This window comes from Corvus hawaiiensis, chromosome 3, assembly GCF_020740725.1.
Source record: "Corvus hawaiiensis isolate bCorHaw1 chromosome 3, bCorHaw1.pri.cur, whole genome shotgun sequence".
NCBI classification, from domain to species: Eukaryota; Metazoa; Chordata; class Aves; order Passeriformes; family Corvidae; genus Corvus; species Corvus hawaiiensis.
Window position 1 is genome coordinate 105,227,080 of NC_063215.1, and position 13,528 is coordinate 105,240,607.

Below are 13,528 nucleotides of genomic sequence, written 5' to 3' on the forward strand. Positions count from 1 at the left end.
GAATTAATTTTATATCATTAACAGTTTAGGAAAACTCCTTTAGCTTCAAAACCCCTTCCTCAGGTGTTTGAAGCTGACTGGCTGCAGTTCCAGAATTCCGTGTTTCACAACTGAAGCAATCCGATACATAAAGTATGGGCAGACCTCCTCCCAGCTGGATTAAGAATCAAATGGCATTTACAGTGTCTGGGAGACCAGTGAGACTTTAAGATGCTCTCACAACTTGATGCATTCACAGATGAATGCAACAGGAGGTAGCTTAACATGAAAGAACTAAAGCAATGCAGTAAAACCAGCAAAACACCAAGCAGCTGACTTGAGTTGCCAGATGCTTGAAGTTTCCTCACATAAATGACACAATGAAGAGAAAAAGACAGTTTTTAATCTCCTCACTCTGTTTTCCAGAACTAACAAGAAAGCCTTGGGAAAGGACAAATACAGTGAATGGAAGCAAATCCCCTGTTATCTCCAGGTACTCCCCTTTTGTACCAGCTGTCTTTTCCTTGCATTTGCTGTTGTTGCACGTGCTGCTGAAGATACTGGACTAAAACAGTAAAGAACACCTTCATACTGTTAAAATCAAAATGTATGCATTTAAAATTGCTGCTGTGAAACTGCTTTTGGCAGGTTTAGGTAGGAATGAAGAGTTCCTGTTGGAGGATGCTAATAAGTGAAATTTTTGACAGTAAAATCAAAAGCAATACCCAAAAAAGTTTCTTTAGCAATTGCTGGTGTATAACCTGAATTAATAGGGTGTATATTTGCCTACAGCGAAGTTTAATTCTTTATTTGATGTCTGAAGTTTCCTGCAAGGGGAAACCAAACTCAGTGCTGCAGTTCATATATTCAGTAGTAAATCTAGTGAATAGATGTTCTCTTTTCTATTTCTTTGCTAGTCATAGAATGGCTATCTGGATATTTAAGCCATCTTGGTAAGATTTGATTCTGTGACAATTTTCAGTAGCTGTCTTGTACCAATCTAAGAAAGTCCATTCTAAAGGAGCATAGAACTATTGTACATCCCTCAGTGCATCAGCCTGTCTTTGGTAATTTGTCAGCTGAACTTTGGTAGGCAGGGAGTGTTTTGGTAGGCAGTTCAGTAAGTGAAATGGCTGCTTCAGCAATTTTTTGGAGGTATATTTAATTGTTGTTTACTTTAAGCAGAAGGCTTGTGGTTCATTTGGAATTCCTGTATATTGTGTATACAGAGGTTAAAGGGCTCTGACCCCTGATAATCTGAGAAAGTTACCTGAATTTCTTGAGAGAAAACAAAAGAACATGTTCAACTTGGGAATGCTGTGTTTGAAATTACTTGAATTCTTCTCAAAATTTGGCTGTTGGAAACAGCTATACAAGATTGGGTGATCAGGGTATTAAAAACAATTGTTCTCTAAGTGGCCTCACTTGTAGTTGAGGTTGCCATTGAGGTCTTCAGTTCTAAAATGCAACACTAAACACTCTCAGTATCTTTGTCTTTCAGAGTAAATCCAGGAGTTTCAGGTGTCTGCAGCCTTGGTTCTGGTTGCTTTGTTTTTTGTCAAAAAGCAAGGTGCCATTGGTGGTGATGTTCTCTCTGCTCCACTGTCAGTGTAACAGAATACTGCATTGCCTTTGGCCTTGACTCTGCCCTGCCCTCTTCCCCCTCCTCCCCAGTAGGTGTGACCTGCTTTAGCCAAGGTCTTGTGCTTGATCCGCTTCAAAATGTGGCGTTGAGGGGAAACTTGTCACAGAAATAATTGGTGTAAGGAATCCTAAAGAGCATTGTAGAGTTTGTATTGTGTAAGACAGCTGCTGACCTGGCCCTTTGGCTACAGATACTTTCCTCAAATTGCTTATCCAGAGGCTAAAGGGATTAATAAGTAGGGCAAGTGTCTATTATCAGACTCTTTTGGGGAGTCTGGAATGTTCTGAAGTCTTGATTCTACCTTTCCCCACAGCCGTAGGTTCTTGTAAACTCTTTCATGCATCCAGTTTTACTGATCTTTTTCCAGCTGGTGAAATTCAGTGGTTGCTGAGGTCTGTTTAAAAATGTTTTCTGACGTAGGGGAGTACAGAGGATTTTTGAGGTTTCTCTTAGAAGTATTGAGACTCTCTCTCCATCAAGCTTTTGTCTTCATTCCTCCAGTGGAAAACGCTGATAGAATTTAACTTGATGTGAGCTTCCCTGGGTATATACTCTAAAAGTACTTCCAAAAGAAGAATTCTGTGTTTATTTAATGTCAATATTCTTTTCCAGTGCTGTCATAACCTGCTGGAAGGTGCCATAGCACGTACTTTAGGCCTGCTGGTACAGTTTTTTAGTCAGTGTTGATGGGTTGCTCTACCAGGATGAGGAAAATTTCATAGCAAGAGAAGGTGTTAGAAGAAGTAGCTCTTGAATATCCTTGCATTTTTCTTCATTCTACACATTTGCCAAGTCTCTCTCAGCAAGCAGCTTGTTAAAGTAGCTTTCTTTGAGTGAGTTAGTCAAGGGGAGCTGCTGTTTGAAACACTAATACTGTGTTTGCCAGAGGGGGATCTCTCACCTGGTGGAGAACCTGCTCCCGACCTCTGCAGGGAGGATATGAGTCACTTACAGGGATTAAGCAAAGCAGATTTAAGAAACTGGCAAGTCAGCAAAATGTTCTCTTCATAGCTTCCCCAGAGGTAGACAATGCAGTTGTTGTTATTCAGAATGAATGTTCTAAGTATTTTAAAATAAGTTAGTGTCCTGTCTAACATCAGGCCTTTTCTTTTTGTAGCAAACTGAAAAGACTTAAGCTGTGGGCTTTTTAGTATTTCCTGAAACATGCAAGTAGAACTCTTGAATCTAGTGAAACCCCTTGGTGTTTAAGGTGCTAAAACTGAACAAAATTAAGACCTGTTATAGCTTTTTAAGGTAGTGTTTCTCCCCCTAATAGACGGGAATCTCCATGGAAAAATCTGCTTGCTTCTGAAAACAGGTTCTATGATTCATTAAACAGGTATCATCCTGTTGGGATTTGAGACTTCCTAATAACCCCTTTGACCAGATCAGGGTTGGACTTTTTCTACATGGGTTGGTAATCACCACGTGCACCAGGTTCCACTTCACATTTTGTTTGTCCAGTTGAGCCCATTTTTGGACTGGTTAAAAGCAGATGGTGTCAAAGGCAAATTGAGATGGCTTAAGAACCAGGTATGAATTCATATTAAGTACTGGTTTTCTGGCAGTCTCCACCTGCAGAGGTACAAATTCCTGTTGAGTATGCCAGCATTTAGTGAACCATTTGCAGTGTTTTGAGAAGCAGGTTTTCAAAACTGTAAGTTTATATACAGAGGAACAGGAATTAATTTTCCAGGTGAGTTTTCACACCTGCTTTTTGATTAAAGATTTTTTTAAACGTAAATTAGTGCTTCTGTTCGGAACACATTCACAAGTTAGTTAACATTATGTGTATTTTTTTACTGGAGATTTAAGTTTCACTCTCTAGTAGGCATAAAGTACTGACATTGAAACCCTTCAGGTGATGAGAGCTTTCCAGAGGTAAATGTGTTACAGAGCCCCTCAGAATTACTGAATCAAATTCCAGCTTTGTTTTTCATGAAGGCACTCATTGTGGTGATTACTTAAGCTTTTTGTATGAAAAGTTCCCCTTTTAGCTACTTGTGTTGGGTGGTGTATTCTGCATGTTGGCATGAATAAAATCTTTACTTTGCATGCTTGATTTAAGGTGTGTTAGGGACTGTCAGGATTGCCTCACTGTCCTGTTAGGCAATGCTATGAAAAACCACACGGGAGAGCTCTTTAGCCATCTTGGGATCAAATGGCTGGGAAGTTTTATTCACTAAATTTCAATAGTTAATGTTTTTTTTAACGGCAACTACATCCAAGCTGAAGAAGGAAAAAAATAGCATAATTTGGGGAGGAAGACAGCTAGACTTTCCTGAGATTAGAAATGGTCTATTTTGCTAATTACAGTATTTCAATATTTGAATTAAGAATGTCTCGTATTTCGGAATGCAAAAAGGGAAAACATCCTCAAGACTGAGGGGCAGAGTTTATAAAGAAGCTTTCCTGTGGAGATTTTTGACAGATAGCAGCAGTAGATAGTTATGATGGGTAAAGCTGACTTTTTATTCTAAGGGTATGAAGAAAAAGAAGCAGTCAGTTTGTGTAGAGCTTTTCTTTGAAGTAGTTTTATTAACACATTAAACTTCACAACTAATTTTTTAAAAAGTATTAAAGTATGCTATGGGTTGGGTTTTTCCATTAAGGCAGGCACTAGGTGCCTGTTACCAGTTGCCAGGAGCTGCATTTAAGAGGATTTTTTTCAGTCATGTTGGGTAAATGCTGTCATGCCATAGTGTGTGGGAACAGAGCTGTAGTCAATGGAAATGATCAGAATCTATAGATGAACAATCTGAAAAACTCAGCTGTTCTGCCTGGAGTAAGTCGGGGCTCACAATTCCTGGTGTAAACTGCAAGTAACTCTTAAATACCAGATACCTGATGAAACAGCAGTTGCCAAAGATCTCAGCTGATGAATGTTTTTGAGCAAGGCATTCTTCCATACTGAACTAAGCACTGTAACACATAAAGAGTTTTGTAAAAGATCCTGAGCTGTGGTTTGCCTTCATAGCATTAGTGCACACAGTGGGTTCTCTGGTGGTTGCAAGGTGAATTCTATTTTCCAGCTTCTTTCACTATCAAGTTATTCAATATTTCATCTTCTGTCTTACTCAGTGGATTGTGTTTAATTTTGGTGTGTTTTAAGCAATAGTAATTAGCAATTTCTCTCTGGGAACTTACATTTAGACCGTGAGGACTTAAGTCTTTACAGCTGTGACAATTGAGGTTTGTGATCCCAAGGGAAGAACAAGTTTCAAACCAACATTTTCATGTGTGCACCCTTTTCTGTTGGGAGTCACATTTTGAGTGTTCTCCTTTGGTTAGCAAGTCAGAAAATAGTCCTGTCAGGTTGTAAAAGTCATCAAGACAGTCGAGTGTGAGGTTGATTCAGCTCTCATTGAACAAAACCAGTGTAATAGGATAATTTCTTCATGGATAAACTCCTGTCTTGTAAGGGCAGACACATCAAAGCTCAAGGTAGTGATTTTGTCAGACAAACTAAGAAATACAGTCTTTTTTTTGTTCCTGCCCAGCTTCCACTGCAGTAAATAAGGCTGTACCTTTAGGTAACAAATGCAGTGCTAAATGAATTCCTCCTATGTAGGAATTTTGAAAGGACACACTGAGTTTAGGCCAGGCTTTTTTGTTCAGTGATGCCACATACAAGGGCAATGAAATAGGATCCAGCTTAGTTTACGTACACCCTGCCCTCCCTTAAAGTTAGCATACTGTGATAATTCTAAAATTGGGGAAACCTCTTGGCATGAACTGTCAGGAATTCTACCAACAGTTTCTTTTTGGTTTGAAGTTTCATAGGTAATGGAGGGAGAATGCTAGCCAAGATGTAAAATGTATGTAAGAACAGCAGAACATTCCTCCCTCTTTGGAGAACTGTTTTGGTATTCATGCTGTGAGCATCTAGGCTCTGCTCATAGCTGTAGTGAGTCCATGAGTCTGAATTACCCCTTCTATGAGAGAGGGGATCAGGAAGGAAATGGGAAGGCAGAAAACCCACTTATTTTGGAATTTGTGTTAAAAAGGCAAGGTGATCTGGGTCAGCAAGTTTTTGATGTCTAAAAGAGAGTATTGCATAAGCAAACATCAAACATGACATAGTCCAAAACATTAGAACTTCCTCTCAAGTATCACCTGGTAAGTCTTGCTGCTGTTACAGTATTTGCTTTCAGTAGCTTTAGAAAGCAACTGATGGAATAATTCAGGTTGCAAAGGAGTTGCTTGAGTCTGTCAGCTGTTGAAAATCCCCCAGGGTGATTGCTCAGCATTCACAGTCAGCATCAACGTGCAGTCATTAGTTAGTGGGAGTGCTTCCATGGGAGAGCCTCTATTGAATGAGTAAGCAGTTGAGAAAGGAAGGTACTTGACATTTGAAGGCATTCAGCTTTTCATGCCCATTATGAAGAAATCAGAAACCACTGACAGTGAAATCTGTCTGCTGCTTTGAAAGTTCTTGTTTTGAACTAATAACTCTTATGGTAATTAATATTTCCAGTGTGTGGAAAACATTCTTGGTTGTTGCTTTCTATTCTGTGTGGTATTTTGGGTCTGCTTGATTTTTCCCACCCTCCCACTCCCAACATTATTTTTTTTCCATTCTGATTTATTACTATGTTTTTGGTAGACAAATGTCAGCAATTTTGATGGGGGAGTCCTATGTATCCTGTAACAATGAGCAACCAGTAACTCATGGATGTGTTTTTGTGCTGCAGACCAAAATCTACACCAACAGGACAGCCCAGTGCCAACGGAGTACAGTCAGAAGGTCTAGATTATGACAGATTGAAGCAGGTATGTGTATGATGCTTTGAAAAAGATGGCTCTGTAAGTTGGATGTAAGGACTTGCAGCTGTCCAATACCAACTTCTGACTGTTTTGTTAGCCAGTTCCAAACTTAATGATTTAGTGACACTAGTCTTTATTTTTGCCCAGGCATGTGTCAGTATTCTTAGAAGCTGGAGCTGTGGGATGGTGGCCTAGACAGCCCCATTAGTTTCTCACAAAGTCCCTTCTTTTGCATTAGGCAGCACACACAGGATGGTGTTGACATTATAGATAGAACTGGGAAATTAGTTTGCCTGGAAAACCTTTCCTTCTCTTCTCTGTACCCGAACATGCAACAAGCCCTCGGGGCAGCTCTAGCAGAACAAGTATGACCATGCTTTAATATCAGATGTGAGCACCCGTGGTCACTAGTTTGGTGGTGGAAGAGCATCCAGAGATGTTGCCTTCTGTGTAGTTATCCAGGCCAAGAGCAGAGGAGTCCTGTGGGAATTGTGGAATTGGAGGTGAAGGATCTTCAAGTGGTTTTTGGATCAATGGGCCCATCCCCAAGGGGGGAGGGAGACTCTGGTGCAGGCTCCAGCTCAGTGGGTGGTTCTAGAGCCACTTTCACTTTGGTAGCAACTTTTAGTTGCTTCTAGAACATGTCCCCACATAGTGGTTGGCTTTAGATTGGGTTATGGATCAGTTCTGGTTGGTTCTGGATTGGGTCCTGGATCCACAGGCAGTTCTAGAGTGGCTTCTGGCCTGGTGAGTGGTTCTGAAGGAGCTTAGAGGAAAGGATGGAAAAAGCAGCAAGCAGGGACAGCATTTCATGCTGTTGCCTTCATTCCCTCACATCCCACTTGGACTGGGACCTTGATACCTTGATTACCCTTTTTTCTTTTGGTTTTTTTTCTTGGAGTGCTTCCTTGGCTTGTGGTGTTTCGTTAGCTCCTTTTGCATTCCACATCACATTTCACCTGTAGCAAAGCTTTCTTACTCTTATCCCTTCCCCTCCTAAATTCCACTGGAATCGATTTGTGGGACTTCTAGGGATGGTTTTTTCTTCATTGTACCTGCACTTAATAATGTTCTAGGGATGCCTTAGGTTTTGAGGATTAACTTGGAAGCTGAGAGATGGGTTTCAGAAGGGTTAAGGATTAATGGGAAGGATTGTAGTGGGAGAATTCTGGATTTCTCTCCACAGATGTTTACAGGTGGCAAAACTGATTTGTTTGCTAATCTCTTATTTATGCTGTGACACATTGCAGGACATTTTAGATGAAATGAGGAAGGAGTTAACGAAATTAAAGGAAGAACTCATTGATGGTAAGTATTGTTCTTTGCACTGCTGCTGCTCAGTTTTAGAGTAGCTGCAGGTGCTTTAAAATGTAAATACAATGGGTTGGTAGCCTGAGAGTGATTCATTGGTAAAAGTGGCTTTCTTCTCAGTCTGGTGGCAAACCACTGGTGCCAGAGCTGTTCCAACTGATGTGCTTCAGTGATTTCTCTCCTGGGGGCTTTGTTTCAGTAGAACATTGACACCAAGTAGGGACTTTAAGAGTGGTTGAAGTGATGCCACATTTGAGTGATTTGAAGTTATCCTTAGTGTCATGTGGTGGTAGGTGGGTTATTTTGAAATAATCCAGAGCTGTTGAGGTATGTATTTCAAAACTAGTAATACTCAGAGTAGAACTGGGCTTCCAGCCTTCAGTCACCTCTTTGATCTGTAACACAAGAGTCAAAGAAAAGAATTCTCATGGTTTTCATTTTTATTTTAACAGAAGTTATTTTCCTGTGTACTCTTCTGTAGTTAAGGGAAGTCATTGAGAAAGCATAATCTTAAAGGACCACCTGTGAGGAATTAAACAGAGCTCTCTGTATGATTTACTACCTTGGTGGGCCTTTTTGTTTTTAATTGGCTTAATGGAATGTACCAAAATAAAGTATAGGGAGGGAAAAAAGTCATATTAATCTAATACCACTGCTGATAAAATACTGAATGTCATCAAGTGATGTAGAAATATCTGGCTGGTTTGGGACTACAGAGAATGTAGTCCTTTTCCCTGTATTTTTTTGTGCTGTGTTCTACCACAGCCTTTCAGAACAGTGCAGTGCAAACGGGGCCCTGAGGCTGCTCTTAAACAAAGAAAATTAAAATAAATGAGCCCCCACATATGCTCCTTGCTAATCCCAGCAGTGCTGGTTGTCACCAGGTAAGGCCACAGGCTTGCTGGAGGTGGGAACTAAAAATTAAGATTTTTAATATGAAGTTTACAGGAAGAAAAAGGGTAGTGTCTGTCTGGTGGATAATGCCACTTGTCTGAAGCCACATGGGGCTGCCTCAGCTGTTGGTTATTCACATTGTCAGAGCAGGGTGAGCTTTGGGGGGTCAGTTGTGTGTTCCAGCTTCCTGCACTGACTCTGTTTGATCTGCTAACACTTTCTCTCTCTCTCTCTCTCTCTCTCTCTTTCTCTTTCTCTGCAGCTATCAGGCAGGAACTCAGCAAGTCCAATACTGCATAGAAAGACTCGTACTAAGCCGATGTGACTCTTTAACTTGATATAAAACTGACTACGTTTTGTGAGCTGTTAGAAGAAAACGGAGACAGACAGACAGACACTTGGAAGGAGGGAGAAACAACCTATTCTGAAAAGCTTCAGACATCACTCTGGTGATAATGCTATTCCCCTCCTAGTTTGCAGCTTTTTTCTGACCTTTACAGCAGGGTGGAAAAGACTCTTGAAGTTACTGTAATGATTATGCAGAAATTCCTACATCTATCAGACAAGATCACAGTGCTTTGAAGTCTACTCATGTCAAGATAAAATTGCACATGTTTCAGAATTTGTTGTTAAGACAAAAAAAAAAAAACAGGGAAAAGCTTGGGAAGGCTTTTCAGAGAGGTTTTCTTTATTAATGAAGGAGTTAGCAAGTTATACTGTTGTACTTCAAATGTATCTCAGGTTTGTCTTCCTATCATATCTGGTATTTCCACGAGTAATTTAAGAGATCAGATGTGTAGAGGTTTGGTTCACAAAACAAGGAGCAATTAGAGACGCGTGCTTTTAAAGGGCAATATTTGTAAGTAAGGATGACTTAGACGGTGATGACATATCAAGATTTTGGAATTTTATGATAGGAAGCCTCTCTAGTTAGCCTTCATGCAATTTTCTAGGAAAACAAAAAAAAAAAAAAAGCAAATACAGTCCAGAGTTTAAAGATGTAGATGCCTTCCTACATTGTTACGATGCTTTACCAAATCTAAGACTTCTACATAATGCGAGTCAGCAGTCAAATGTAAATCATTAGTATGTTGTAGATTTACAGTAGATTTTGGGGCTTTTTTTAGATTTATGCATGTGGACATTTTGTAATGTAACACAACACAGCCAGCTTTTTAATTAAAAGAAAACTTGCATGTCACAGAGTAGCCTTTTCATTTGTAAGGCTTAATTTATGCCCAGAAAGATGTGGGAAGAGGGAGGGGGAAGGTGACACATTTTTATTACTTTCTACACTTTTTCTTCATCTTACATGCATGTGTAATAATGAGGAAAACATGACTTTTATCAGTAACCATGTTAATGGAACCAGGTACTTGATCCTTTTGTATCTTTTTTCAGTTTTCTATTTGAAATTCAGTAATACTTCCAGTAATGGTTCTGAAACTCCCAGGTGAACCGAACTTGTTTCTCGGCGAGAGAGAAAACGTTGTGGGCATCTGAGTTGCTGAGGATGCCCCTGTGTAAGTGCGTTGTCCTTCACCTTTTCACCATGACCCTCTGCTTCACTCTTTTCCAAGACTCCTTTTTTTGGTTGGTTAATGAAACAGAACAGCAGTAGTTACCTGAGAACGATCAGGTAAATGTCAGTAAATGTCCCCTTCTCCTCCTAGTTTATCTGCCACCCTCCTTTCCAAAAAAACCACAAAACCAACAAAAAACCCCCACAGCTCCACGCGACACAAACCCTGAAAAACAGCAATGATATGCCATTGGTTTTGCTCAGCAATTTGAGAATCATTTTTCAGGGAGGTGATACCTCTCTCTTTCCCAGGGTTTTCAATCTTATTTTTTTAATTTTGTTCCTTAATGTGGTAAAGTTCAGTGGCATAGAAATTCTGCAAATTGGCTCTGTAGTGCTTTGGACAAAGAATATGGATCAAAATCTTCCCTTTTCCTTTGCACTGTCCATTTTTCCAAGCAGTGTTTGCTTTGGGATCTGTGCTGATCCAGAAGAAAAGTTTACTTAGAACTTGAGAGATTTGCTTACAAGTACCCAACAGCTCCGTTCGTCGGACAGATGCTTTCAGTAACAGACTGTCTTGAGTGCTGAACACCAGAGCAGAACAGCACTTAGCAGCTTCAGAAAGGCTTCAATAAGAAATTTTTCTCCCATTCAAACATTTCCTGATTTTATAGGTTCAGATTCTTAGGGAAGATGACAGTGGAAATATTGCCTAACTCCATTTATTATTTTTTTTTTAATTAAAGAGGAGAAACAACATCACTTTTCTGCATGCATTTATTGAAGGCATTAAAAAGAAAAAAATCCATAGTAAGTTTGTCAAGTACTGTTTTTCTCAAAACAAGAGGAGGCATTTTCATCTTTGTTGATGTAGCTTTTTGTTTTACACAGACTTTTTGAGCAGTAAGGATGTTTACCCTTGTCAGAAATCACGTTTGATTCGTTTCTAGGAGGGTTCAGGAGTTACACAGTGGAATAGCATGGATGGCTAAAAGTGGTCCAAAATTAAAGGCTGAACTTCTAGATTGTGCAAGGAACTGGCTTATGCACTAAACGTTTTGTGCCTTGGTCTACAATTAACATGATTTCTGTTTAAAAGAAAAAGGAACAGATGTTGTCTTTTTGTGCTGCTTCTACATACATACTTTCTGTAATCCCAGCCTGCAGAACTGGTTCTTTCCAGAAAATCGGATTGAATTAAAGATTACTGTAGACATTTCCTGACCTACTGACAGTTGCACCGTTTCCAGAGATTTCAGTATTGAAAATGAACTGCAGAAGCTACGATTATTTTGCTTACTGGTGACTAAGTTCTTTAAAAACCATATTGTGGTGGTTCTGTGCTTTTGTACAATGGATGTCTTAAGCTGAGGGCAGTTTAAGGGATCCTTCCGAATGCCAGGAGGGCGTTGCTTTCCTCAACACTGTGATCTGACCTGTGATAAACCTGCACTATAGACAAGTGGCTACCAAGTCAACTGCAAACCAACTGAATGTAAAACCCTTAGTGCTGGTGCTGAAATCTCTTCAGACAGTCATAATGATTTCCAGTTCGTTGTTTTAAAGTTATCAAGTGTCAATCAAAGACTGAAGCTGTTCACTAATGAATGTTGACTTTTCATGCATTTAGGTTTACCTTCTTTTTAGTTTCTCAGTTCATTCTCTGCTATTTTTATCATATTGTGTCATTTTAAATTTCTTACATGCTAACGTTTTGTTTGAGCGAATGAAATAAAATTGCAATATATACACGTTGCCACCATTTATTTCTGGAACCTCACAGAAGACTCTCTGAGATTCACTATTCAAATTCCCCAAATTTTTCGTGACTGTGATCATTCCGTGCTCCTTGATTCCACCTCTCCTTTCTGTTCCTCCATCAGAAGATCCAGTAGAGAACAGTGAAGACTTACCTTATAAAGAATGTAACTGCAGGGACTGTGTGCATTCATGAATGGTAACTACATAAAATTAATTTCAAATGTATGATGTGGTTTACATTCTCACGTGGTATATACACATTTTGGTCTCTGTATCCACAGAGAACATGGGAGAGAGAAGGAAGGACTGGGGGGGGAAATAATTGTGGTCAGTCTGACGACCTCTCTTGCTGCTTTTATGTTCATGACTTATTTTCAATACTGGTAATAAAGCAAACCTACCATGGCAGATCAGTAGAGGTTTCTGTACAGTAAGGACAGTTCTGCTCAATTTATCTTACAGCAAAATACTGAGCAGAGCTGTTCAAATGTCCTTGACTTGGCATCCTGAAGCTGTACTTTGTTGCTGCTGCTGTTTGGCAAACCTTGGTCCCAGTGCCAAGTTTGGCACCAACCTTAATGAGTTATAAAGGTTTGGGGTTTTTAAAAAGAATTATCACTAGATTCTAAAATGGTCTGCTGTTCTTGGGGCAGGGTTTAGGCACCAAGTGTAATAAATATTTCTGATTTAAATGTCTGAACAGTGTTACCAACTATGTCCATTGGTGTCAAGAGATGGACAATGTCTACTTTTTTAAGTTGTATATTAAAAGGCAGATGGGAGATGGTCTGTGGCTGGTCAAACTGGGGGTTGTCATGGGCTCTTCTGAAAATGTTTAATTGGGCTGAGTTCCAGTGATGAATATTACGTGCCAGTGTCTTCTACATCTAGTCATACTAAGCTTGCAAAATCAAGAAGACTCCCTCAGTTTTCAGTAGGTGAACAAGATGGGAAGCAAGAAAAAATTTTCCCAAACTGGCTTTTTACCAAAGACTTGACAATTCCTTTTGAAGCTGTAAATTTCCTTGATTCTGTAGGCTGTTGCTGGGCAGGAGGTGGTGGAGAGCAGGTGCAAAGGGAAAAGTCAGTGATTTTGGAGGAACTGGGGCCAGTTCAGAGTTCTTGAAGAACAGTCTAAAGATCACTTAATTTGTCTTAGGGTGTGATTTTGGGAAATGAGGATTCTTTTGCATGCTACCTGGGAGTCTTAAGGGAGAGAGAAGTAAAGTAGTATGTTAAATCAATACTGTCACAACCTGTATGTACACATTCAGAAGAGTGTGTTTTAAAGTCAGCCTGTATGAGGGCCTAACAGGAATTAATATTTATTTTAAAACCTTGGAAATGGTCACCTGTTGAAATTGATACGTCAGGAGATATATTCAAGTCAGTCTAGGTTTATAATCTTAGTAAAAAACACGTGCAATAGAAATTGGTGTAATTGTCCAAGATGTGGCAGAAATGGTGTAGTTCTGGATGTTGGGAAAGCTCAGGCAAACCTTACAGTCAGAGCAGTGTCTGCAGGGTACCTGGCAATCAGCATCTTCCCTTGCACAGGGCCTTCCTCGGGTAGTTGTTTGTCACAGTGATGCTGGAAGTCAAGGGGCTTTGGAAATCCCCTCCATTTTGTAACTGGATCCCAGCTG

At 39.9% G+C, this 13,528-nt stretch overlaps 1 protein-coding gene across 12 annotated transcripts in view; it reads left to right on the forward strand.

Moving 5' to 3' along the window:
• ENAH (ENAH actin regulator) overlaps positions 1-11,872 on the forward strand; it is a 90,802-nt gene extending 78,930 nt beyond the window's left edge. For 7 of the 12 annotated variants that reach the window (XM_048297115.1, XM_048297121.1, XM_048297126.1 and 4 more), the window contains 5 exons: positions 406-472; positions 2,901-2,963; positions 6,319-6,397; positions 7,642-7,699; positions 8,859-11,872. In XM_048297115.1, the coding sequence (XP_048153072.1) occupies positions 406-472; positions 2,901-2,963; positions 6,319-6,397; positions 7,642-7,699; positions 8,859-8,896 (305 nt within the window). In that variant the 3' untranslated portion in view covers positions 8,897-11,872. The remainder of the gene's footprint in view (positions 1-405; positions 473-2,900; positions 2,964-6,318; positions 6,398-7,641; positions 7,700-8,858) is intronic. The other 5 variants (XM_048297117.1, XM_048297124.1, XM_048297118.1 and 2 more) reach the window with 1 other exon arrangement.
• The last annotated feature ends 1,656 nt before the right edge of the window (positions 11,873-13,528 follow it).